Source organism: Phyllopteryx taeniolatus, chromosome 1 (assembly GCF_024500385.1).
Source record: "Phyllopteryx taeniolatus isolate TA_2022b chromosome 1, UOR_Ptae_1.2, whole genome shotgun sequence".
Lineage (NCBI taxonomy): Eukaryota > Metazoa > Chordata > Actinopteri > Syngnathiformes > Syngnathidae > Phyllopteryx > Phyllopteryx taeniolatus.
This window is the reverse complement of record NC_084502.1, coordinates 13,181,840-13,207,251: the sequence shown is the minus strand read 5'-3', so window position 1 is coordinate 13,207,251 and position 25,412 is coordinate 13,181,840. Positions and strand designations below refer to the sequence as shown.

General features: G+C 45.3%; 2 protein-coding genes across 3 annotated transcripts; one reads left to right on the top strand and one right to left on the bottom strand.

Moving 5' to 3' along the window:
- Positions 1-2,967: 2,967 nt before the first annotated feature.
- LOC133477951 (N-fatty-acyl-amino acid synthase/hydrolase PM20D1.2-like) lies at positions 2,968-13,976 on the top strand. Of its 2 annotated transcripts, none has more exons than XM_061773369.1 (13): positions 2,968-3,363; positions 3,490-3,576; positions 5,488-5,723; positions 12,108-12,194; positions 12,281-12,414; positions 12,476-12,595; positions 12,662-12,737; positions 12,805-12,866; positions 12,946-13,024; positions 13,115-13,186; positions 13,255-13,420; positions 13,489-13,588; positions 13,729-13,976. In XM_061773369.1, the coding sequence occupies exons 1-13, from the start codon at positions 3,192-3,194 to the stop codon at positions 13,856-13,858; spliced, it is 1,521 nt and encodes a 506-aa protein (XP_061629353.1). In that variant the 5' UTR covers positions 2,968-3,191; the 3' UTR covers positions 13,859-13,976. The 2 variants fall into 2 exon arrangements, with proteins under 2 accessions (XP_061629353.1, XP_061629345.1); XM_061773361.1 differs by having other exon boundaries at positions 2,989-3,396.
- A 1,020-nt stretch (positions 13,977-14,996) lies between these two features.
- Positions 14,997-19,673, bottom strand: LOC133477958 (acidic mammalian chitinase-like). Its single transcript, XM_061773382.1, has 12 exons — positions 19,620-19,673; positions 19,124-19,175; positions 18,845-18,876; positions 18,737-18,763; positions 18,431-18,626; positions 18,290-18,343; positions 17,931-18,084; positions 17,730-17,854; positions 17,553-17,646; positions 17,267-17,431; positions 17,116-17,193; positions 14,997-15,929 (listed from the first exon to the last, which is right to left on the bottom strand). The coding sequence occupies exons 3-12, from the start codon at positions 18,867-18,869 to the stop codon at positions 15,780-15,782; spliced, it is 1,068 nt and encodes a 355-aa protein (XP_061629366.1). The 5' UTR covers positions 18,870-18,876; positions 19,124-19,175; positions 19,620-19,673; the 3' UTR covers positions 14,997-15,779.
- Between the last annotated feature and the right edge of the window lie 5,739 nt (positions 19,674-25,412).

Sequence of the window (25,412 nt, the reverse complement as noted above, 5' to 3'; positions counted from 1 at the left end):
ATATGAGCGTTCATCCGAAGAATTCCATACCGGATCGGTCGTGGCCCGGGTTAACAACGTCCGTCACCGGCGCCGTCAACCTGCAGGGCGCTGTTGGAAATTCAGCTACTGTGGGTCGAAGTCGAAGTCAAAGAAGAAGAAGAAGAAGAGGTGGAAAGCGGGTTCTTCGGCAGAAAGAGAAGAGGAAAACACAGAGCCTAGAACTGAATGTGGGGACTTTGAATGTTGGGACTATGACAGGAAAATCTCGGGAGTTGGTTGACATGATGATTAGGAGAAAGGTTGATATATTGTGTGTCCAGGAGACCAGGTGGAAAGGCAGTAAGGCTAGAAGTTTAGGGGCAGGGTTTAAATTATTTTACCATGATGTAGATGGGAAGAGAAATGGTTATTTTAAAAGAAGAGTTGGCTAAGAATGTCTTGGAGGTGAAAAGAGTATCAGATCGAGTGATGAGGCTGAAATTTGAAATTGAGGGTGTTATGTGTAATGTGATTAGTGGCTATGCCCCACAGGTAGGATGTGACCTAGAGGTGAAAGAGAAATTCTGGAAGGAGCTAGATGATGTAGTTCTGAGCATCCCAGACAGAGAGAGAGTCGTAATTGGTGCAGATTGTAATGGAAATGTTGGTGAAGGTAATAGGGGTGATGAAGAAGTGATGGGTAAGTACGGCATCCAGGAAAGGAACTTGGAGGGACAGGTGGTGGTAGACTTTGCAACAAGGATGCAAATGGCTGTAGTGAACACTTTTTTCCAGAAGAGGCACGAACATAGGGTGACCTACAAGACCGGAGGTAGAAGCACACAGGTGGATTACATCTTGTGCAGACGATGTCATCTGAAGGAGGTTACCGACTGTAAGGTTGTGGTAGGGGAGAGTGTGGCTAGACAGAATAGGATGGTGGTGTGTAAGATGACTCTGGTGGTGGGGAGGAAAATTAGGAAGACAAAGGCAGAGAAGAGAACCATGTGGTGGAAGCTGAGACAGGACGAGTGTTGTGCAGCTTTTCGGGAAGAGGTGAGACAGGCTCTCGGTGGACGGCTAGAGCTTCCAGAAGACTGGACCACTGCAGCCAAGGTGATCAGAGAAGCAGGCAGGAGAGTACTTGGTGTATCTTCTGGCAGGAAAGGAGAGAAGGAGACTTGGTGGTGGAACCTCACAGTACAGGAAATCATACAAGGAAAACGGTTAGCTAAGAAGAAGTGGGACACCGAGAGGACCGAGGAGAGGCGAAAGGAATACATTGAGATGCGACACAGGGCAAAGGTAGAGGTGGCAAAGGCCAAACAAGAGGCATATGATGACATGTATGGCAGGTTGGACACTAAAGAAGGAGAAAAGGATCTATACAGGCTGGCCAGACAGAGGGATAGAGATGGGAAGGATGTGCAGCAGGTTAGGGTGATTAAGGATAGAGATGGAAATATGTTGACTGGTGCCAGCAGTGTGCTAGGTAGATGGAAAGAATACTTCGAGGAGTTGATGAATGAGGAAAATGAGAGAGAAGGGAGAGTAGGAGAGGCAAGTGTGGTGGACCAGGAAGTGGCAATGATTAGTAAGGCGGAAGTTAGAAAGGCATTAAAGAGAATGAAAAATGGAAAGGCAGTTGGTCCTGATGACATTCCTGTGGAGGTATGGAAGCATCTAGGAGAGGTGGCTGTGGAGTTTTTGACCAGCTTGTTCAATAGAATTCTAGCGCGTGAGAAGATGCCTGAGGAATGGAGGAAAAGTGTCCTGGTGCCCATTTTTAAGAACAAAGGTGATGTGCAGAGCTGTGGCAACTATAGAGGAATAAAGTTGATGAGCCACACAATGAAGTTATGGGAAAGAGTAGTGGAGGCTAGACTCAGGACAGAAGTGAGTATTTGCGAGCAACAGTATGGTTTCATGCCTAGAAAGAGTACCACAGATGCATTATTTGCCTTGAGGATGTTGATGGAAAAGTACAGAGAAGGTCAGAAGGAGCTACATTGTGTCTTTGTAGATCTAGAGAAAGTACCCAGAGAGGAACTGTGGTACTGCATGCGGAAGTCTGGAGAGGCAGAGAAGTATGTTAGAATAATACAGGACATGTACGAGGGCAGCAGAACAGCGGTGAGGTGTGCTGTCGGTGTGACAGAAGAATTTAAGGTGGACGTAGGACTGCATCAGGGATCAGCCCTGAGCCCCTTCCTTTTTGCAGTGGTGATGGATAGGCTGACAGATGAGGTGAGACTGGAATCCCCGTGGACCATGATGTTTGCAGATGACATTGTGATCTGCAGTGAAAGCAGGGAGCAGCTGGAGGAACAGTTAGAAAGATGGAGGCATGCACTGGAAAGAAGAGGAATGAAGATTAGCCGAAGTAAAACAGAATATATGTGCATGAATGAGAGGGGTGGTGGGGGAAGAATGAGGCTACAGGGAGAAGAGATGGCAAGGGTAGAGGACTTGGGGTCAACCGTCCAGAGCAATGGTGAGTGTGGTCAGGAAGTGAAGAAGCAGGTTGGAACGGGTGGAGGAAGGTGTCAGGTGTGTTATGTGACAGAAGAGTCTCTGCTAGGATGAAGGGCAAAGTTTATAAAACAGTGGTGAGGCCAGCCATGATGTATGGATTAGAGACAGTGGCACTGAAGAGAAAACAGGAAGCAGAGCTGGAGGTGGCGGAAATGAAGATGTTGAGGTTCGCTCTCGGAGTGACCGGGTTGGATCAAATTAGAAATGAGCTCATCAGAGGGACGGCCGAGGTTCGATGTTTTGGAGACAAAGTTAGAGAGAGCAGACTTCAATGGTTTGGACACGTCCAGAGGAGAGAGAGTGAGTTTATTGGTAGAAGGATGATGAGGATGGAGCTGCCAGGCAAGAGAGCTAGAGGAAGACCAAAGAGAAGGTTGATGGATGTCGTGAGGGAAGACATGATGGCAGTTGGTGTTCGAGAGGAGGATGCAGGAGATAGGCTCTCATGGAAAAGGATGACGCGCTGTGGCGACCCCTAACGGGACAAGCCGAAAGGCAAAGAAGAAGAAGAAGAAGAAGTTGACGGTGCATTGCGTGTGACGTCATTACGTAACGCATGCGTGTCGGCGTCAGGACGTCAACCGTAAACCGCTTCACGCTGGAGCGGAGTTTACATTTCCAACGCATTATCCACAACTCTCCAGAAAAAAAAAAACCCACAATTGGAATTCAGGAGTTACACTGTTATTCCCCGGATGAACCTGATAATGATCAAGTTTTTGAAGATCATAATAGGCACTGGCTTCATTGTTTTTTTCATCTTGGTTACGATAGCGTCGATCAGGACTCTGTCCCTGGACGTCAATGCAGGACTTCAACTCGCACGCTGGGAAACGCCGAGTGATATTTCGCTTGAAATAGACCACCGTAAGCGAGAGGAGCTGCTAACTCTCTTTAAGGGTACCGGCACCATTTTAAACAAGCAATTCATTCAACAAAGCTCGAGTAGAATGCTTCCTACCTGTTCGCTACTTTCTCCCTTCTTCTTTTCAGAGGCCATTCGCATCCCCACTGTGTCTTTTTCACCCACGGAGAGCAACACGACTGCACTTCTTCACTTCAACTCGTTTCTCCGAAGAGGTATTTTTTTTTTTTTTTTCTTTTTTAAAAGCACCGTTCACCGCAACAGGAACCGACAAACGCATCACAGTGCTGCACTGTAATATTCTTACTGTACATCCAAGCTAACAGCTGTTGATTAGCTGAGTGTTTTCCCAACGCACCCATCTTCAGAAGAAAAATATCACAGAACACCACCGAACAAAAACGTATCGCGATCTGGTTACTTGTTACCAGAGGTGGGTACAGTAGGCCAAATATTCTACTCAAGTAAGAGGACTGTTACTATAGAATAATATGACTGAAGTCAAAGTAAAAAGTAGTCCTCCATATAATTCCTCGAGGAAGAGTAAGAAAGCCATCGGTGGAAAATAAACTAAACTACATAACAAATCAAGGCACATTCAGCTCCAAGGAATGGTCTTATACTATATTGTTGTCACTTGTTAAACAGCGCAATACTGTCGGCTCACCGGGCAGAGTAACAAAACAAAATAAAAACAGGAACATGACCCCTGTTCAAATGCCAGGTTTTTGTGTTGAAAGTTTTTTTTACGACCGAGATAAATCATTTCGAAAGGGTTTTCCACCATTAATGTGACCTTTGTACAATTTGTACAACTAAAGTGATTTATTTTTGTTTCTTTTTGAGAGGGAAGGTGAAAATAAACAACTGAAATAAACTTGAATGTTGTTGACTTGGACTAGACGTCTAACTTGCTGCTTTCTTGGCCAGGTCACCATTGCAAAAGATGTGTTCCGTATTAACAGGTCTTTTACTTAGTTAAATAAACTTTAAATAAAAAAAAAAATAAGTAAAACCAGTTGCACAAGGATGCACTCTCTCTTACAACTGGCATGTGGCTGTGTTCAGAAGGAACAGATCACATTGATACTCCTGTTCCATGGGAGTCCACACGCACCTGCCACCATTTCAATTTTTAAGTGGAAAACATCAACAACAACAACATGCATAGAGCTTTATAGAAACATTTGCTTTATCCACTAAAATGACTGGGTGAAGAAGCTGTTTGCTGACCAGACTTCTTGATAAAGTGTGTGTGTGAGAGAGAAATGGGGCTTATGTTGCACAGCCAAAACAATAGCAAAAACATCTGCAACTTACTGCAAGGTGTTTTCTCAAGTTCGAAGTGGGCTGAAATTACCAAGTTTGGGCAGTGACAAAACTACGCTGCTGGTGTTATCGTAGTCTGTAATGTAAACACGAGTCGGGCGCGGCTGTCACAACTCACTTTGATTGGCCCGCGAAGCCCGATAAAACACTTGCGCGGACATGTGACTTTCTTGTGTCTTTTGATTGGTGAACTTGAGTGACACATCATTGTGGTAATCACCGTGGATTGTTTTGTATTCCTCAGAGTTAACACTGCCACCATGCTGCTCTCTCTTTCTCTTGCGCTCTACGCACAATAGATCTAACCATCATGACATGGCCGCCTCGTCAATGCCTCACATTCAACATGGTCGCCACGGAGGCACGGCAGGCACACGCTTTGGAATTGAATCTCGTCATATTGTATTTGTGACCCGGAAATACGTCAGTCCCATTCTCTGCCTGCATTGCGCCACAGAGCCGGTAAACAACAGCGGCCCATTCTGGAACTAACAGACTTTGTCGAGGGCAGTTTAAAACTATTCATGAACACATTGTTCAGTTTTATCCGATATCCATTTTATCAGGGTCCATTTTATCGAGGTTCCACTGTACATGATTTGCTTTAGCGCGCCACATAAATCATATGGAAGGACACATATGGTCCCCAGACCTTGAGTTTGACACCTGTGGCATAGATAGATGAGCAAAGATATATTCTACTTGACCAATCCAAATTCTTTATCCTTTTGAAAATTAAAAAGTAAATGCAGTTGTTTGTTTCACCATTCTGTGTGTTCCTTCTCTCCCCTTGTCAGCCTTCCCGACACTTTTTACCTCAGGCTTGGTACACCATGAACTGGTGGCCAACTACAGCCACCTGTTTTGGGTCCCAGGATCGCAGCTTGACCTGGTGCCGTACCTGCTGTTGGCTCATATCGATGTGGTGCCTGCCACAGAGTCAGATGGCTGGGTGGCTCCGCCTTTTTCTGCCCAGGAGATAGATGGTTTCATCTATGGTCGAGGGACGATAGATGACAAGAGCTCTTTAATGGTGAGAGAATCCGTATAGGACATTACAGAACGGTTGTAAACAATATGGGCCAGGATACTTCTGGGTGGCAGAATGTGAGTGACTACCGTTGACCTGAACTGAAATGATCACAAAAAAACTATGCTTGGAGTGGTGCCTCCAGATAGACCCCCCCCCCCCCCCCCCAAAAAAAAAGAGAAATAAAATTCATTTTGCGTAAAGGGTTGGTCAGATACGATAGCAAGAGTGCCTTCCAGGAAGAATAGCCATCAGATTGCTTCAGCTTTTGCCACCGGAAAGAAGTTGTGACGTCATGTTGAAATTCTTATTTTGTGTTCACTGTTGCTGTATACAGTGCCGTGAAAAGTGTTTGCCCCATTCTCAAATTCTTTTCCACTTTAAATTTAAAGAACATCAAAGAAATTTAAATATCAGAAAAAGACAACCATCCATCCGTCCATTTTCCGTACCGCTTTATCCTCACTCGGGTCGCGGGCGTGCTGGAGCCTATCCCAGCTATCTTCGGGCGACAGGCGGGGTACACCCTGAACTGGTCTCCAGCCAATTGCAGGGAAAAAGACAACCTTAGCATAAAATGCAGCTTTTAATAAGGTTGGGAATGAAAAACCAATGCGACTGGATATCTGTTTGTAAAGGCGGGAGATAGGACTGTATCGGTAGCAGACTCCGTTATCGATACAAAATCTGCCAGGAATCCTTAGATACATCGGTTGTAGGGCTGTGGATCGGATATCGCGCGGCTAGGAATCGTTTGCCTGAGGCTTTATAGTTTTCATCTTGTAAAACAAGTGATCTCGCGCTGTTCTCCGCAGGTAACGTTATGTTGACAACCAAACACAGCAATGGTGGAAACTAGCGACACTACTAATTTAACTACATTTCTACGTAGAGACATTATTTCAACATCAAATTGCTTTTCAGTAGTTAAGCTACTTTCGTGGTCACAGCGATAGCAAAGTAGCTTTCCCCCCGGAGTTGTAAACAGTGAATGCAACGTCACGTTACGTACCTTAGCTCAAGTCGGCCGTCGACATTGTTGGCCGGCGGCGAAATGTGCGCCGCAGATTGTAAACATGCAGACAGTATGGCAAAGGTAGGTACATCTCGGCAATTCCCATGGGCTATAACTCGGCAAACTAATGGTTCTTCTCGATTCCTCGCGGTCAACTCTCCAGTTGAACTACGCTAGTCATCACAACTTAAAAGTGCAAAAAGCCAATTAGCAATCAACAAGCAGCAAAAAAAAGAAGAAACAAAAGCAGTGTGTTTGTGTGTGTGAGAGAATGACCCTCCCATGGCTATTTCATATATACAGTATTTATTCCAGAGCCATAAAGCGACAATGCTCAGGGTTAAGTGGTCTTTTACGTGTTTGAAAATAGGGTGAGCTAACTGTGTATCTAGATATGTAGCGAATCGGCCTCATGCCAGAGATTCTAAACCCTAGTTATTCAATGGTGATTTTTATTTCTGAAAGGCCCTCCTCCATTATTTTAAAAAAAATGTATTCTTTATAATCCTTCATGTTCTTTCATCAGGTTTGTGAGATAATTTGGGTTAAAAATGCTCAGAAGGCCCCTTCTCAAGCGATTGGAGTTGGTCTTTTCCGCCTGGCATTTGAGACTGACAGATTTCTCATTAATAAACTTTGCTCTGAGCAGATCGCTGTTATTTTATGTTAAATATGGAAAAGCTTTGCTCTGATTGATCTTCCCACACCCTCCCTTTTTTTTTTTTACCGTAAGTGCCCCTTTGTGTACAGCAGGAAAAAGTGCCCTTGGAGCAGAAAAATGTGGCTTCAGAAGTTGCAAAAAGTGCTCTCGTAGCGGCCATCAGTACGCTAGGAGTGGCAAAAGTGCCCCTGAAAATGTTTCCCCCCCTTTTGATGATTGGTTTCGGAGGGGAATAAAGTGCTTTCAAAGTTGTTAATGTGATTCTGGCCTGCTATGAATTCCATTTCAGTCTTACATATAAGACATCTACTGGATGAAAACCACATACTAAGAAGTAAAAAGACTTCATTTTGAAGCTTACCTCTTGTCATGCTTCTCGTTTTATTTTTTTTCTGAATTCAAGGAGTCTAGTTCAGATAACTTCATTTATCAAACGTTCAAGGAAGTCTGACTTTATGCACTACAAGAACATCCATCCATCCATCCATTTGCTGTACCGCTTATCCTTACTCGGGTCGCGAGTGTGGTGGCGCCTATCTCAGCTGACTCCCGCGGGGCAAGAGGTGGGGGACACCCTGAACTGGTCGCCAGCAAATCGCAGTCCACGTATAAACAAACAACCACTTACACTCACATTCACCTATAGGCAATTTAGTGTTTTAAATTAACCTACCATGCATATTTCTGGGATGTGGGAGGAAACCAGAGTACCTGGGAGAACATGCAAACTCCACACTGGCGAGGCCGGGATTTGAACCCCCTCAGACCTGTGAAGCAGACGTGGTAACCAGTTGTCCACCGTGCCACCTACTACAAGAACATTATGTGCAAAATATATAATAAGAAAAGATTATAAGCATGAATACAAAAACGGTGACATCATGCTTTATGTATGAAAAACATACCTGTATTTTGTACTGACCATAAGCAATGAGCGCTCCACTACGCTGCGTTTCCTTGGTTATCCACTGGGTGGCGCACAGTACCTTGAAAAAAAACATCTAAGTTAATTACGTGATAGAGTTTCGAAATGACTGAATATTGACACTTGTAACACTTATAATGATAGGGAAAGCAAATTTGTCTGTCTTGCATGAGCATAAATATGTATTTTTGATGGATTGTTCTCAAATTTGTAGTGGAACTGTGTGAGGCTTCAGGCTGTTTCCCTATTGCATTTTCCAGCTAATAAATCACATCTGCAGGGTGATTGAAAAGTAACTCCCGATTTTAAAATACTTAGAATTTATTCATATGGGTGTATGAGTGGCCAGCCAGAAGTCCTAACTTAACACCCTGCGACTTTTTTCAGTGGGGTTGGTTAAAGGAGCAAGTCTATTCTACCAAACGAACGACTTTGGAATAACCTGAAGGGCGAATAGAAAAGAGTTCCTTGTGAAATCAATTAATGCGGTTCCAAGGTGGCCATACCGAATTTTAAATAAAACTCCATGCAATACGCAGTCTTCTCATGTTCATTCCTTGTAAAAAATATAGTTCAGAAATAAAGTACTTAAAAATAGGGAGTTTCTTTTCAATCATCCCCCAATAGTCATCTGCAGGCTTCTGTTGCACAATTTTTCTTGGTTTGTCATCTCTATAAATTAGAAAAAAATCCATCCATACATCCATTTTATACCGCTTATCCGAGGTCGGGTCTTGGGGGCAGTACCTTTAGCAGGGACGCCCAGACTGCCCTCTCCCCAGCCACTTCATCCAGCTCTTCCGGGGGTATCCCTAGGCGTTCCCAGGCCAGCCGAAGGACGTAGTCTCTCCAGGGTGTCTTGGGTCGTCCCCGGGGTCTCCTCCCGGTGGGACGTGCCCGGAACACCTCACCAGGGAGGCGTCCGGGAGGCATCCGAATCAGATGCCCCAGCCACCTCATCTGGCTCCTCTCGATGTGGAGGAGCAGCGGCTCTACTCTGAGATCCTTCCCGATGACCGAGCTTCTCGCCCTATCTCTTAAGGGAGAGCCCGGACACCTTGCGGACGAAACTCATTTCGGCCATTTGTATCCGGGATCTTGTTCTTTCGGTCACGACCCACAGCTCGTGACCATAGGTGAGGGTAGGACCGTAGATCGACCGGTAAATCGAGAGCTTCGCCTTTCGGCTTAGCACCTTCTTTACCACAACGGATCAATACAAACTCCGCATCACTGCTGAGGCTGCACCGATCCATCCGCCTGTCGATCTCCTGTTCCATTCTTCCGTCACTCTTGAACAAGACCCCAAGAAACTTGAACTCCTCCACTTGGGGCAGGATCTCATCCGCGACCCGGAGAGGGCACGCCACCCTTTTTTGACTGAGGAACATGGTCTCAGATTTGGAGGTGCTGATTCTCATCCCAGACGCTTCACACTCAGCTGCGAACTGCTCCAATGAGAGTTGGAGATCACGGCTTGGTGAAGCAACAGAACCACATCATCTGCAAAAAGCAGAGATGCAACACTGAGGCCACCAAACCGGACCCACTCTACGCCTTGGCTGTGCCTTGAAATTCTGTCCATAAAAGTTAGGAACAGAATCGGTGACAAAGGGCAGCCTTGGGGGAGTCCAACCCTCACCGGAAACGAGTCAGATTTACTGCCGGATATGCGGACCAAATTCTGACTCCGGTCGTAAAGGGACCGAACAGCCCGTATCAGGGGGTTCGGGACCCCATACTCCCGAAGCAGCCCCCGAGGGACACGGTCGAACGCCTTCTCCAAATCCACAAAACACATGTAGACTGGTTGGGCAAACTGCGGAGGGCGTAGAGCTAGTCCACTGTTCCATGGCCAGGACGAAAACCACACTGCTCCTCCTGAGTCTGAGATTTGACTTCCCAACGGACACTTCTCTACAGCACCCCTGAATAGAGCTTACCAGGGAGGCTGAGGAGTGTGATTGTAGTTGGAACACACCCTCCGGTCCCTCATCTTAAAAAGGGGGATCACCACCCCAGTCTGCCAATCCAGAGGCACTGTCCCCGATGTCCACGCGATGTTGCAGAGGCGTGTCAACCAAGATAGCCCCACAACATCCAGAGCCTTTAGGAACTCTGGGTGAATCTCATCCACCCCCGGGGCCTTGCCACCGAGGAGCTTTTTAACCACCTCGGTACTTCAAACCCAGAGATAGGACAGCCCGCCTCAGAGAACCCAGACTCCACTTCCTCATGGGAAGGCGTGTCGGTGGAATTGAGGAGGTCTTCGAAGTATTCTCCCCACCGGCTCACAATGTTCCGAGTCAAGGTCAGCAGCGCCCCATCCCCACTATACACAGTGTTGATGGTGCACTGCTTCCCCCTCCTGAGACGCCGGATGGTGGACCAGAATTTCCTCGAAGCCATCTGGAAGTCTTTCTCCATGGCCTCACCGAACTCCTCCCATACCTGAGTTTTTGCTTCAGCGACCACCAAAGCTGCATTGCCCTTGGCCAGCCGGTACCCATCAGCTGCTTCAGGAGTCCCACAGGCCAAAAAGGCCTGTGCAGGTGTGGACACCCTTATGCTTGAACATGGTGTTCGTTATGGACAATCCGTGATGAGCGCAGAAGTCCAGTAACAGAACACCGCTCGGGTTCTGATCGGAGTGGGGGGGGTGTGGTTTTCCTCCCAGTCACGCCCTTCCAGGTCTCACTGTCATTGCCCATGTGAGCATTGAAGTCCCCCAGCAACTCCATAGTGGAAGAGAGTCCAACCCCTCTCGAGAGGACTGGTACCAGAGCCCAAGCTGTGTGTGGAGGCGAGTCCGACTATATCTAGTCGGAACTTCTCGACCTCCAGGCCTAGCTCCAGAGGGGGGCCCCGGTGACCCGCGTCCGGGCAAGGGAAACCTAGATCCATTAATAGTTTTCATTATCGGGGTCTTTTAGCCGTGCTTTGTCTGTTCCCTCACCAAGTACCGGTTTGCCATGGGTGACCCTACCAGGGGCGTGAAGCCCCAGACAACTTAGCTCCTAGGATCATTGGGACACACAAACCTCTCCACCACGATAAGGTGACGGTTTCCAGGAGGGGTAGAAAAAATATATTCTAATTTATTGAGATGTACCTGTACTTGAGTTATCTTTGTCTGATATTTGTTTGAGTCGGAAAACTATGCAAAAGAATAATTTAAGAAGGGGGCAAATACCGTAATTTCTCGTGTATAATGCGCAGCCTTGTATAATACGCACCCCCAAAGTTGACCTCAAAATTCTGGAAAACCCTTGTACCTATGTATAATGCATTGGGAATGGGACAATGCATGATTTTGCTTCTACCCATATGATCAAAACATCAAAGTATTATCCGTATTTTGTTAGGGTTTTTTTCAAAGAATAATTCTGAAGTTAAGCACTTGGTTTGAACACTTAATCCTTTTTTTTAAAAATTTACCTGCTCTTATTTTGAAATTCACAGCCCTACTTTTATTTAGTAAATTAGAAAACACACAGTTGTGCTCATATATTTCATTACCCAGGCATAATTTGTAAGATGGGTAGAATTCTTTAAAGAAAACATGAAGGACCAGGCGAAACACATTTAATTTTATTTTAATGGGATTAAAATTAAACGGTCAAGCATTATCATTAAACGCATTATACACGAGAAATGACGGTACTTTTTCACGGCTCCGTATATTCCATATGCTTTTTGGCCCTGCTCGCCATCCTTGGCAGGAGGTTTGTTGTCAAACTGAATTGAACCACTCTTCATCAATCATTATTTCCTTCTGTCTTCTAGGGTATTCTTCAGGCCCTGGAATACTTACTGATTCAAGGCTATGCCCCACATAGAGGATTTTACCTTGGTCTCGGCCATGATGAAGAAGTAAGCTCCCTCTCCATAAACAAACTTAAAAGTCGATGCGGTTTATCGTGTTACAATAAAGTAGTGGTCTTTTCTGTCTTTTCAAGGTCAGTGGTTACCAGGGAGCCTTGAACATCGTACGACTGCTAAAACAGCGCAATGTGCGACTGGCGTTTGTCCTGGACGAGGGTCTCGCCGTGCTCGATGGAGTCATCAGCGGTCTCGATGGACCCGCTGCTTTGTAAGTATGCAACGTCAAAATGAAACTTTTCTCTGTTTGCATGTATGTTTTGTTTGGATAGAATCGGTGTCAGTGAGAAGGGCCTTGCCACTGTAAAGCTGAGTGTGTCCACTCTTCCCGGCCACGCTTCAATGCCTTCCAGGGAGAGCAGCATTGGGATCTTAGCTGCAGCAGTCAAAAGGTTTCGCTGTCTTTTGAATCTGATACGTTTTTGCACAGCCATTTCTTAAAGAACGTTATCCCTCAGACTTGAGGACAACCCTATGCCCATGTTATTTGGTCATGGACCTGAACGTGAAACATTTGAACACCTAGCTCATAAGGTACCTTTAAAATCAACTACTTGGTTAACATTCATATGGCTGAAACCTTTTGTTTTTGTGATTTTAGTTTGGGCTACCTTTGAAGTTCGTACTGTCAAATTTGTGGCTGTTTTCTCCACTTGTTGGCAGGTAATTAATTACATCCTTCTATGTATTCATCAGTTTAAAAAAGTACTTTTGCAATGAATGAGCATCTGCTGTGGCGCAGGTTTCTTGAACAAAAACCAGACTCAAATGCCTTTGTAAGGACTACTACTGCAGTCACAATCTTTAATGCAGGCGTAAAGGTACAGTCAGTAGAAATAGCCTCAATCCTTCAGTGTGATTTTCAAAACTTAAAAAAAAACAAAAATCCAATAAATGGTTTCCTTTTGCAGTTAAATGTTATGCCTTCTCTTGCTGAAGCGTATGTGAATCTACGAATCCACACGGCGCAGTCATTACAAGAGGTATTGAGTAAAACAAATTTCCAACAGGCATTTTCAGCAGCAAATAAATGTATTGTTACTTTTTCTAGGTCATGGACCTCATCCAGTTTACAATTGGGGACCACCGTGTAAAGATAGAGCTCATTGAGGGCTTCGATCCTTTACCAGTCAGTTCATCCGATGACAAATCTTATGGCTTCCAGATCATCAAGAAAACTGTGTTGGACATGTTTCCAACAGTAGCAGTCGCTCCAGGTAAATGCCATCTTGAAACGGGGCATCCAACATTCTTTAACGGCAGATTTCAATGTTTGAATGGGCAGGTATTTGTGTTGGGAACACAGACAGTCGACACTTCAAAGATTTGACCAAAGATATTTACCGATTTGCCCCTTTGTGGTTTAAACCAGGGGATGCAAAGAGGTAAGAAGACTTCATCGAAACATACAAAAAAGCTGTTGATGATGACTGAAAGCTCAGAATTAACCATGCCATTTATTTGCAGCGACTGCAATGAGTTTGATCTCATAGACATGACAGATGTATTTTCCCCGTCTTCTTAGGTTTCACGGCATAAATGAAAGGATTTCCAGAAAGAACTACGAGGACCTCGTTTTGTTCTACTCCAGACTGATCCAAAACTGTGACATTCGGAAACTACCTGAGCCTCACACCTCTGTCCACGAACTCTAAACAAAATCATATCCTTTCACTGCAAACAAAATTGCACACACGTACAACCCCAATTCCAATGAAGTTGGGACATTGTGTTAAACATCAATAAAAACAGAATACGACGATTTGCAAATCATGTTCGACCTATATTTCATGGTGTGTGTTTTTGCATACATGCCCACAGAGTCCAGAAGGGTTTTAAGCTGTGTAGTGCTATTAGAGCAAACATGGTTACTTTTTATTAACAAACAACATCTCTTAACAAAAATGTGCATGTTCAAGGTCAGACATTGAAGGCTGCAAATTTTTCTCGCTCACCAGGTCTAGGTAAAATGCCGAACTGTGCACCAATGCTGACAAAGCTTGTAGCTCAGATGTGTACACAGGGTTGGGTCGATGTCCGCAATTTGGAACTGCTGTGCAAGGTTGAGATGTTCCGACTAACTATAGTTGAGCTTGCTTCCGCACACAGTCTGGGCTCTGGTACCAGTCCTCTTGAGGGAGCTTGGAGCCTCTTCCACTCTTCCAGCCTTTTTAGAATTTTTGGAGGGGGTGCTGGAGCGCGCTGCTGCTGGAGACTCCCTCGTTCTGCTGGGGGAGTTCAATGCTCACGCGGGCAAAGTCAGTGAGACCTGGAAGTGCGTGATTCGGAGGATTGGCTGGCCTGGAAACGCCTCAGCATCTCCCTGGAAGAGCTGGACAAAGTGGCTGGGGAGGGGGAAGTATGGGCTTCCCTGCTTTAGCTGCCACTACAATACAATACTACTACATTTATTGGAGGATGACTTTTATTTAAATGTAATCATAATTGAAGTACAATTGTATTTTCCTGGATTCAAGCACAGTGTTGATGTTTGAACTATGCATCATTTTGCAAATGACCGCCACGACAGGTACCGAACACCTCACGACCACAGCTTCGGTTTAACCCCTCAACAATCGAGGCACGGAACGTGGTCCACTCGGATGTGCTCGAAGTTCTGCCGGAGTTCTTCTGACAGGGTCCTCTGCCAGATGTTCCCAACCGATCCTCACGCTTAGGCCTGCCAGGTCGGACCGGCATCTTTCTCCACCGAGGGGAGGCAACACACCACCAGGCGGTGATCAGTCGACGCGTCCGCCATTCTCTTCACCCGAGTGTCCAAGACATGCGGCCACGAGTCTGATGACACGACTACAAAGTCGATGGTCAAACCGTGACCTGGAGTGCACATGTGGACACGGTTATGTCTGATCGTGGTGTTTGTTACGGGCGATCTGTGATGAGCATTTAGCTCAAAGGATCATTGGAACACACAAAACCCTCCACCACAATAAGGATGGATCAAGAAGGGGCTGTGTGCCAAATTTACAAGACAGTTTTTTTTGTGTGTGTCATTTTACAGGGTTTTTAAAAATGGCATAAGAGTGTATATGAATCAACACACTGCGGTCAAAGATGCATTTTATTGTATTTATTTGTATTCACGCAATCCCCCAATCAACCCCCCCAAAAAAGCCAACAACCAATGATGCGCAGTCTGGTGTGTAAAGCTATCGAGAGGGTCTTCAATCTACATGTAGTCACACAAATGATACGTTGATATCATTGAAAACAACCGCCTCATCATACAAACAAACACCCTACTGAAAAAATAGAATCCAACCGGGAATAAAAATACTTAATGATTAGTCCAACATTGATGTAATAATTCCACCGTCATACTGTAAATGCACACATAACTGATTTAATAATGCAGCTTTGTCAAGATTTTGGCCCCAATTACCTTCATCGCTACCTCCCACTAAGCCAGCAAAATGCTTGCGTATTCTGCGTGACAAGGGGAGACAGGGTACGCTACTGTTTTAATATCAGGAAACCGTTCACTCATGTATGGTAAGTTAAGTAAACATGATTACATAAACCATAACGATGGTGCTGGATTCCGTCATCCAACGTTTAGTTGGCTAATTGTTTGTGCAAATGTGTGATGACGGGATACGGTCCATTCAGATCATTCGCGTTATTGCAGGAATTTCCATTGAAGTCATCCAGGTCCACAGACATGACAAAGGCTCCCCCATAACTGTTGTTGACAATGTAATTGACCTGTATGCCAGAAGAAGTCAATAATGTATGAATAATATCCTATCTAGAGCGCTGCTTGAAAGTGTGTGAACCCTCCTGACGTGGTCACTCTTTTTGTAAGAAACTAAATTCACCTTGTCCAACATGCGTCCAAATCCCAATTTGTAAAGCATACTTTCCAAATCGTAGGCACGCACACAAAAAGAGATATTTTCGTGATTTAATCCAACAAACATTTTGTCTTTCCCACAAAAACGGATCGTCATACGTGAAAAAAGATGTGAACGCGTCTATAGTCGCTTTGTGGGGCCTCCTTTCGCAACCAGATGTTAACTGTAACCCCTAACCAGTCAAGAGAAAGGATTTCCAAATGGCCTGTGGCGTGTCCAAGTGCTCTCTGGCAAAGTTGAAAAGGGAACATTTGTTTTTTTGAGAGTAGATGCTTTTGTTTTGTTTTTTCTAGAAACGCACCCTTTTCAATTTTCAGCAAATAGTAGACGCATGCACATTTATCTGCGATGCTCCCAGAGAGATCAGCAACTCTCTAGAAGTTATGTGTGGGTCAGCCTTTACCTTTTTTTTTTTTTTCCTTCCCCTTCTGGTTGCTTCTGAGTGATAAGTTTTGATGGGTGTCCAATTTTAGCAGAGTTGCTTTAGTGTTAAAGGCCGTCCATTGTGAAATGATTTGTCTTACAGTGGATGGATTGGGTTGGAAAAATTGAAGACTCTAAATTGCCCGTAGGCGTGAATGGTTGTTTATGTGTGCCCTGCGATTGGTTGGCAACCGGTTCAGGGTGTACCGCGCCTCCTGCCCGAAGACGGCTGGGATGGGCTCCGGCACGCCCGCGACCCTCGTGAGGAGAAGCGCGACAGAAAATGGATGGATGGATGTTGAGCCTGTGTCTTTAACTGCTGGATTTAACCACTTCAGATGGGGGTTCACATACTTCTGCACACATGCAATTATCAGTTTTTGTGAAAAAAAACTTGGATTAAATAATAAAAATACGTATCTTTTTGTGTGGCTACTATGTGGAAGGTGTGGTTTACAAATGTGCATTTTGATGTCTGGCTAACAAGCTTAGTTCAATGTTTTTTCTATACACACAAAGAGAGTGACCATGTCAGGAGGCTTCACAACCTTTCAAGCAGCACTGTATATTATAATATGTAATATTGGTTCATTTGTTTGGCTTAGTTGGTCTACCTTTGCATCAATGGCGGCTTTGTTGTCAAAGGCAATCCAAAGATGTGGTGCAGCAGACCTTCCCAGCAAAGAGCACACCTGAAAGGAAGATCAATATATTGATCATCTGTTCTAATCAAAGCTGCTGCTGATCCACTGCCTGCTATTTTACCTCATAACGGGCCCACAGACCTGGCGGTACATCACTCAAGCTCCCTTTAAGCGGTTCAACATTACCCCGAGCGTCGACAGTAAAAACTTCTCCAAATACTCCGATTCCCATGTTAAGCTTAGCGGCCGGTGCTCCCTTAAACTCCCAGTATTGCATCGATGTGGCCTAAAGTATGGAGAAAATGGTCAGCGGCAAAAGAACAGCGATGGTACTTGACTGGAGTCATACACAAAGCGTGTACGAAAGACGCGTATACGCAGGAGAGAGGTTGCTGCTCGTTACTTACTGCCATATTGAATGAGGCAGTTGGAGTGCTGAAAGACGGTGTCGCTGTTGGGAAGTCCACGTCGGATGTCCTCACGTTCAAGAAGTCTACGGCACTGGTAGAAAACACGGAGGAGTTAGCGCTTCGTGAAACGCGAAAGGAGAACATTGTGGGAATCATTTTTCAATTTCTCTTTACGCGGCAATCTGCGGGACCTCGTAACTCCACTCAATGGCCGGTATCTGAGCAGCCACGCTCGCGGTGAGCAGTAGAGCAGCTTTTCCAGAGGCAAGCGACTCAGCATCCATTTTGACTCTGAATTCCTATACAACAGAAATCCTTTGTGAACATGTACGTCAAATATTCTTTGGCGCGAAGGTTTCTGCTTTCTGATCCTACCTCAATGAGGGAAGTGTACAACGCCTTATTGTCTTGCTTGTTTTCATTCACCCACAAGATGTTGATCCCATCAAACTGATGGGTTCTCAAGAAGCTAACTGCAGACATGATAAACGCGTCCCTGTTTGCAGATGTGGCCATCATGTTTTGGACTCTTGAACATGAGAACAAACAGGTGCTCTTTGAGAATGGTGGCACAAAGAACGCTACTTGCAGACTGACACTGTTTGCAGCTCTTCAGTGTCTTGTAATTCGAAATTCGGTCATTTTCCTTCCAATTAGGGGCTGACGTTGTGGGGTGAATACATTCAATCAAGAAGAAAGATCTTTTAGATCGATGACTGCGCATCTCAACTTACATCGCTTTTTCAACCATCAAGTTGACGTCCAAAATCTTTTTCAGCTTCGGACCACTGGTGGAGCAAACGTTTACTTATTATGAACAAAATGTGCCCAAAACAACATCTCTTTCGCAAAAATGTGCACGCTCAAGGGCTGACCTTAGCGCAGTGAAGGCCCCAAAGTTTTGTAATTGAGTAGCTGTGGCAGAAATGTTGAAAAGTGAATCAATGCAGACAGAGCTGTAGATCAGATGGGTACACAGGTCTCCATCAATGTCTGCAATGTGGAATTGGCTCGTCCCGTCGCGTAGGTCCGAGTGGCTTGCGTATTGACACACAAGGCGTGCAGTAGAGCCTAAAACATCGGGGGAAATCGCTTGGCATTTGTTTCAAATGACAGTACAGTACACTTCGAAAGTATAAACCTGTTCGTTGGATATACAAATCATTGCAAGACAAACTTACCCGGCTGAGCGGCGATCAGACAGAGGCCTGCAAATTGACAGACTTGATCAGAATTGTTCAAACTATCGAGTATCGATGATTGCTTTTTTCTCCTCATCGTCACCTCACCTGCAAGAAGAGCTAGCTTTTGCATGTTGCTGCTGTAAAGTTCCCCCCCCCCCCCAAAAAAAGGATGACAATAAGTGGTCGGTTATTAAGTTGAGCAAGCATTCACAATGACGATAATGATTTATGGTGCCATTTTGGCAAAAAGCAGGAATATAAAAACTGAACTCGTCTCTCAAACAGCCCAAATAAGGACTGTGTTTAGAAACTATAACTAGATGATATATATATTTATAATATTGTACATATTAGAAAATAGTTAAAATTGGACATTTTCCTTACTTGAGTTGGGACAGTAGAGATTCCGAATTCAGAATCAGTGGCCAAAGAGCATCTGAAATGATGGGAAAATAACAGTTTTATTAAGATTTTCAGCAACAACAAAAAAAGAACAAATATTTTCCCCAAATATTTTGAGTTTTCCTTTTGTTTGTGTGGCGCGTGTGTGAAATGTGTTGACTTTCCGTCCAAAGTATATCCAATTGTCAAGTGCTTCACAGCTGCCAGAGACCATCCAGCATCATGGCATGCCTTCCATTTTAGGGAGCTCCCTCAGTTCACCATTTTAATGACGAGGGAAGGAATTTCACATTGAAACGACCTGTGCTTCTCAGAAGTAAACGTATCAAGCACGAGACCCAACGGCTAAAACTCAACTTTCAGGAAAAACGTTTTGAGCTTGGGGGCAATGTGCAAATGCAATAGATGACACGAGATTACACGCAATAGCGTACTAATAATGAACAATGAACACATGGTAATGTCAATGTATACTCACCCAAAAAAGACAGCTTTTGAGTGCCTCCCTATGATGATGGCTGAGTAATGATAGGCTCGTCCTCCTTATATACATGTTGACCAGGTTTGTCAGCGGCTGTCATTCTTTCAAGGGGCTCAGCATCATGACCAAAATGATCTGGCACATGTCAAAAGTACACCATGGGATGGGTGAGGTGCAAAAGTGCACCTGCAATGCAAACAAATATGTTCTCATTATGACTTAATTATTCAAATGATTGGAATTGGCGGGCTTACACATTTCTGGGCGGGGTGGCAATGCAACTCCAGTAGAAAGAAAATTGCTTCCTGATCCAGCTTTATTATGATCTGACATTTGCCTTAATTTTGGCGGCACCTTCTTGCCTGAAGGAGTGCCATCTTCTCAGTATGTGCAAGCTTACAGTGCAAACGCAATGACATGACACAGAACGTGTATGTAACACACACGCAACTGCTAAGGGAAAACAACATCTGCGTTAACTATAATAGCACTTAATTCACGCCATTATTTGACAAAATGCCGCGAGGCCTACTGGGAAGTGCAGCTTCAACTTCTGCTGCAGTGATGGGGAAGAGGACGACGCTGGGCATCACAGCGTCCAAATTGTCAATAGGACCGATCTTACAATCATCGACATCTCCTCATGCGACGGAGAAATTTATTTTGCATGTAGGAAATAGAAATACAATACCTGTCACGAAGGAAAGTGCTTGAGTGTGAATTCATTTGTGCAATGCAAGAGTTTTTGTTACCACCATTCTAACCATTCTTTGCTGATGCTGGATTCTACTCGGTTTGTAATTCAATCTATTTCGATTTATTTGAAAGAAAATATAAGGCCCATTCCGATGTTGGGCTTGTGGGGGTGTTTCACACAGACCGCCACTGTACCTGCTAAATAGGTGAATTACTAACTTTTAACAACTCTAAAAGTAGTATGTTTGGAGAGCATTGAAGAGTGACAGCCATCAAGCTACCTTGGACATCCTGGATCGCTTTAGTGAGCTAAGTCGTGAGGAATCCATATCCAATATGTCTTTTGTTTCATGTTATGTCATGTTTTCCTTGTGTCCCTTTTCATGTCACGTCTGTTCGTTTGGTTTTGGTGGCTTTGGTCTTTGTGGAACTGTAGAACGGGAAGGAGAAATGCAGCCCTATGGGGGGCACAAGCCAGTGCAAACTGTAGGCCGGTCCCAAGCCCAGGTAAATGCATCCGGCTTAAAACTTTGCCAAACAAATATGAGCGTACATCCAAAGAATTCCGTACCGGATCGGTCGTGGCCCGGGTTAACAACGTCCGCCGCCAGCGCCGTCAACCTGCAGGGCGCCTTTGGAAATTCAGCTGCTGTGGGTTGAAGATGAAGAAGAGGTGGAAAGCGGGTTCTTAGGCAGAAAGAGAAGAGGAAAGCACAGAGCCTAGAACTGAATGTGGGGACTTTGAATGTCGGGACTATGACGGGAAAATCTCGGGAGTTGGTTGACATGATGATTAGGAGAAAGGTTGATCTATTGTGTGTCCAGGAGACCAGGTGGAAAGGCAGTAAGGCTAGAAGTTTAGGGGCAGGGTTGAAATTATTTGACCATGGTGTAGATGGGAAGAGAAATGGAGTAGGAGTTTTTTTAAAGGAATGATTATCTAAGGGAGGTGAAAAGAGTATCAGATCGAGTGATGAGGCCGAAACTTGAAACTGAGGGTGTTATGTGTAATATGTTTAGCGGCTATGCCCCACAGGTAGGATGTGACCTAGAGGTGAAAGAGAAATTCTGGAAGGAGCTAGGCGAAGTAGTTCTAAACTTCCCAGACAGAAAGAGAGTCGTGAGAGAGAGGGACAGCCAAGGTTAAATGTTTTGGAGACAAAGTTAGAGAGAGCAGACTTCGATACATTGGACACGACCGAAAGGAAAAGAAGAAGAACATGAAGGAGCAAAGAGCTTCTTCTTACTTCTTGATAGGCTGCAACGTCAGCACTTCCAAATATGAGCAAGCATGCACCAGGCAGGGCACTGTCATCCTTACGACCTTTGAAACTGTGCAAGTGGCCCAATGGTTAAGCTCATCGCCTGCCACCGTGGGGGACCTAGGTTCAAGACCCCGACTGGACCATCCGCCAACATCCCCCGGACTCACGGCTGTGGTGTCCGTGAGCGAGACACTGATACCCCGAACTGCTCCCCGGGCGCTTCAGCTGCCCCCTGCTCCAGTGTGTTCCACTAACATGTGTATGTGGTCACTGTGATGGGTTAAATGCAGAGAACAAATTTCGTGTGCATGCATGTTCATGACAATAAAAGGTGATTCTTCTTCTTATGTGTGAAAAGGCCTTTAATTGCAAGTGTCATTCAACAAATAAGTGGCACTCCTCCCGAGCTACCAGCAGCTGGATATGTTCTTCATAATTGTGTATGTAGATCGCTTGTATAGCAGGATTCTCAGGATGCCTCGAACTTGGCACCAAATCCAGACTGCTAATAGAGAAGGGAGCGTTTCATGTTCTTCCAGTCAACCAACGCCCATGCCTACTGTGTGTCCAGATTCGCTACTGTGGAATCCTTTTGAATTCTTCTAAGTTCATATGACAATAACAAATCAGGAAAAAACACTACTTCTAGGATCTGCCCTCTTGCCTCACATCAGGCTTCAGCACAACATGGCAACCTCTGGAATTAGGCAGTATCGCAGGGTACCGTCATTTCAGCCATTACGATGGTAAAGGAGATCATCATCAGAGCCTCGAAATAGGTGGTGGGAGGAGCACGACGACAGAGCGGTCAGAAACTACCACCAATACAGGCCTATGTGGATGACTTAACAAGACCGACAACACCAACCCTCTGCAGCAAGAGACTCATGGACAAACTTCATCAAAACATCAAATGGCTGAGGATGAAGTTAAAATGTTAAGACTTGCGGCGATCACAATAGCTGGGCTAACCGGTATTCTCATCCACAACCATCTTATTTCATACTCTCGAACCTACGCGCATATATGAAGACGGTGACGTCTTGTTCCCCGGATATTTCGCTGCTCCTTAGCGCGTTATACAGTAGTCTGGCAACTACTGCAGACGGGCAGGCCGGACGTTCTCTGTAAATTTAGCCGATTGGAAGACGAGATGCCAAAAACAAGTAATTGAAGCTTTCAACGTCGACGCGGAGTGGTAAAGTCGACTCAGCCATTAGTTGACCAATTGGTTCAACCCTACTACCAGAATTTAAAAAAATATTTATTCGAACACATCATTATAAATGGTTTTAAAAATATTATTGTCTCTGACTTAACGGGAACAGAACAGACGTCTCCTGCACCCCCAGCCTCACATACACACAATGAAGGGGTTGGACGACGGTGCACTGTGCTGTGGGAAGTGTGACTTACAGCCATACTACTACTCTGAGAATACCCGATCTCGTCTTATCTTTGAAAGGGGCGTAACAGTTCGGGGGCCACAAATAGCCGCCCGGCATGACAAATGTGGCCCATAGTCTTAGAATTTTGCTTTTAACGACACATGCATCTTTTTATTACTTAATTAGTACTTACCAAAGGGAGTGGAACATCTAGGACTATTCATGTTAGTGTAGTTGTTGTCATTACATAATCGCATGCGCACACACACACACACAGACACAGACATACAGTTTTATTGTCACTGATGGTGGAGCAAGCCTTCTTCTGGATAATTGTGGAATTTGATTTTCAGTGTTTAGTGCAGTGGCTCTCAACTGTTGTCACACTGGGATCCTCATTTTCTTGTCGCAAAGTTGCGACCCACTTTTATAGTAGTTAAGAAGATTTTGTCATGGGCCATCCTGCAGTTCTTCTGTTGGAGCCTGGTTGGCGCTTTGCACCCTCTCGCTCTTTCTCTCTCTCCCCTCCCCTCTCTTTCCAGCACCTTCCTTGGCCACTCACCTGTCTCCAATCAGTACTTGTTACCACCTGCATTTAAGCCTGCCTGATCCCGGAAAACCTTGCCAGAGTATTGAAGCTTCTACAGCGGTACCACAACTCCTCAGTCTCCAAGTAAGCCTACTCAATTCCTCATGTCCTTTCTGACCTCTGTCTCGCTCCTTGTCCTCAGTGTTCCCTCCGTGTTCCTTGCACCCATGCCGTCAAGGACAGCAGAGCATGGGAAATGTGAGGGATCCCATAAGAATGCCAGGAGGGGAAAATACTGGCATCTGTGGTAAACTGCAGACCGAACCGTAGTGCGTCTTTGAGCCTATGGCATTCGGCAGCCACTCCCCCCTATGACCGTAAGAAAACCTGGCATGACTCGAATACGGGGGAAAATAATGGCCAAAATCCTAGAGCTCACAACTTTTCAAGATAACTGGGCTGCCGTGGCAAATGTACCACTCTTCCATAGATGGTCATGATTTATGTATTTATTTATTTGTTATGACTTCACATGTGCACATATCAACTACTTTTGCCCACTCCTGATTCTAAACACATGTTGCATTAAGATTGAGCTATGCATAGAATTGTTTCTTTCGTCTTGCCTCTGTGTTGATCTACTAAAAATATGAGGTGAATGACACATCCATCCATCCATCCTTTTTCTGAGCCGCTTCTCCTCACTAGGGTCGTGGGCGTGCTGGAGCATATCCCAGCTCTCATCGGGCAGGAGGGGGGGTACACCCTGAACTGGTTGCCAGCCAATCGCAGGGCACATACAAACAAACAATCATTCGCACTCACATTCACACCTATGGGCAATTTAGAGTCTTCAATTCATGCATGGGAGGAAACCGGAGTGCCCGGAGAAAAGCCACGCAGGCACGGGGAGAACATGCAAACTCCACACAGGCGGGACCGGGGATTGAAACCCGCTCCTTAGAACTGTGAGGCTGATGCTCTGTGGAAAGGCAGTAAGGCTAGAAGTTTAGGGGCAGGGTTTAAATTATTTTGCCATGGTGTAGTTGGGAAGAGAAATGGAGTTTGGGTTATTTTAAAAGAAGAGTTGGCTATACGAAGTAGTTCTGTGCATCCCAAACAGAGAGAGAGTCGTGATTGGTGCAGATTGTAATGGACATGTTGGTGAAGGAAATAGGGGTGATGAAGAAGTGATGGGTAAGTACGGCATCCAGGAAAGGAACTTGGAGGGACAGATGGTGGTAGACTTTGCAAAAAAGGATGCAAATGGCTGTAGTGAACACTTTTTTCCGGAAGAGGGAGGAACATAGGGTGACCTACAAGAGCGGAAGTAGAAGCACGCAGGTGGATTACGTCTTGTGCAGACGATGTCATCTGAAGGAGGTTACCGACTGTAAGGTAGTGGTAGGTGAGAGTGTGGCTAGACAGAATAGGATGGTGGTGTGTAAGATGACTCTGGTGGTGGGGAGGAAGATTAGGAAGACAAAGGCAGAGCAGAGAACCATGTGGTGGAAGCTGAGACCGGACGAGTGTTGTGCAGCTTTTCGGGAAGAGGTGAGACAGGCTCTCGGTGGACAGGAGGAGCTTCCAGACAACTGGACCACTGCAGCCAAGGTGATCAGAGAGGCAGGCAGGAGAGTACTTGGTGTATCTTCTGGCAGAAAAGGAGAGAAGGAGACTTGGTGGTGGAACCTCACAGTACAGGAAATCATACAAGGAAAAAGGTTAGGTAAGAAGAAGTGGGACACTGAGCGGACCGAGGAGAGGCGAAAGGAATACATTGAGATGCAACATAGGGCAGAGGTAGAGGTGGCAAAGGCCAAACGAGGCATATGATGACATGTATGGCAGGTTGGACACTAAAGAAAGAGAAAATGATCTATATATTTTGGCCAGAGGGATAGAGATGGGA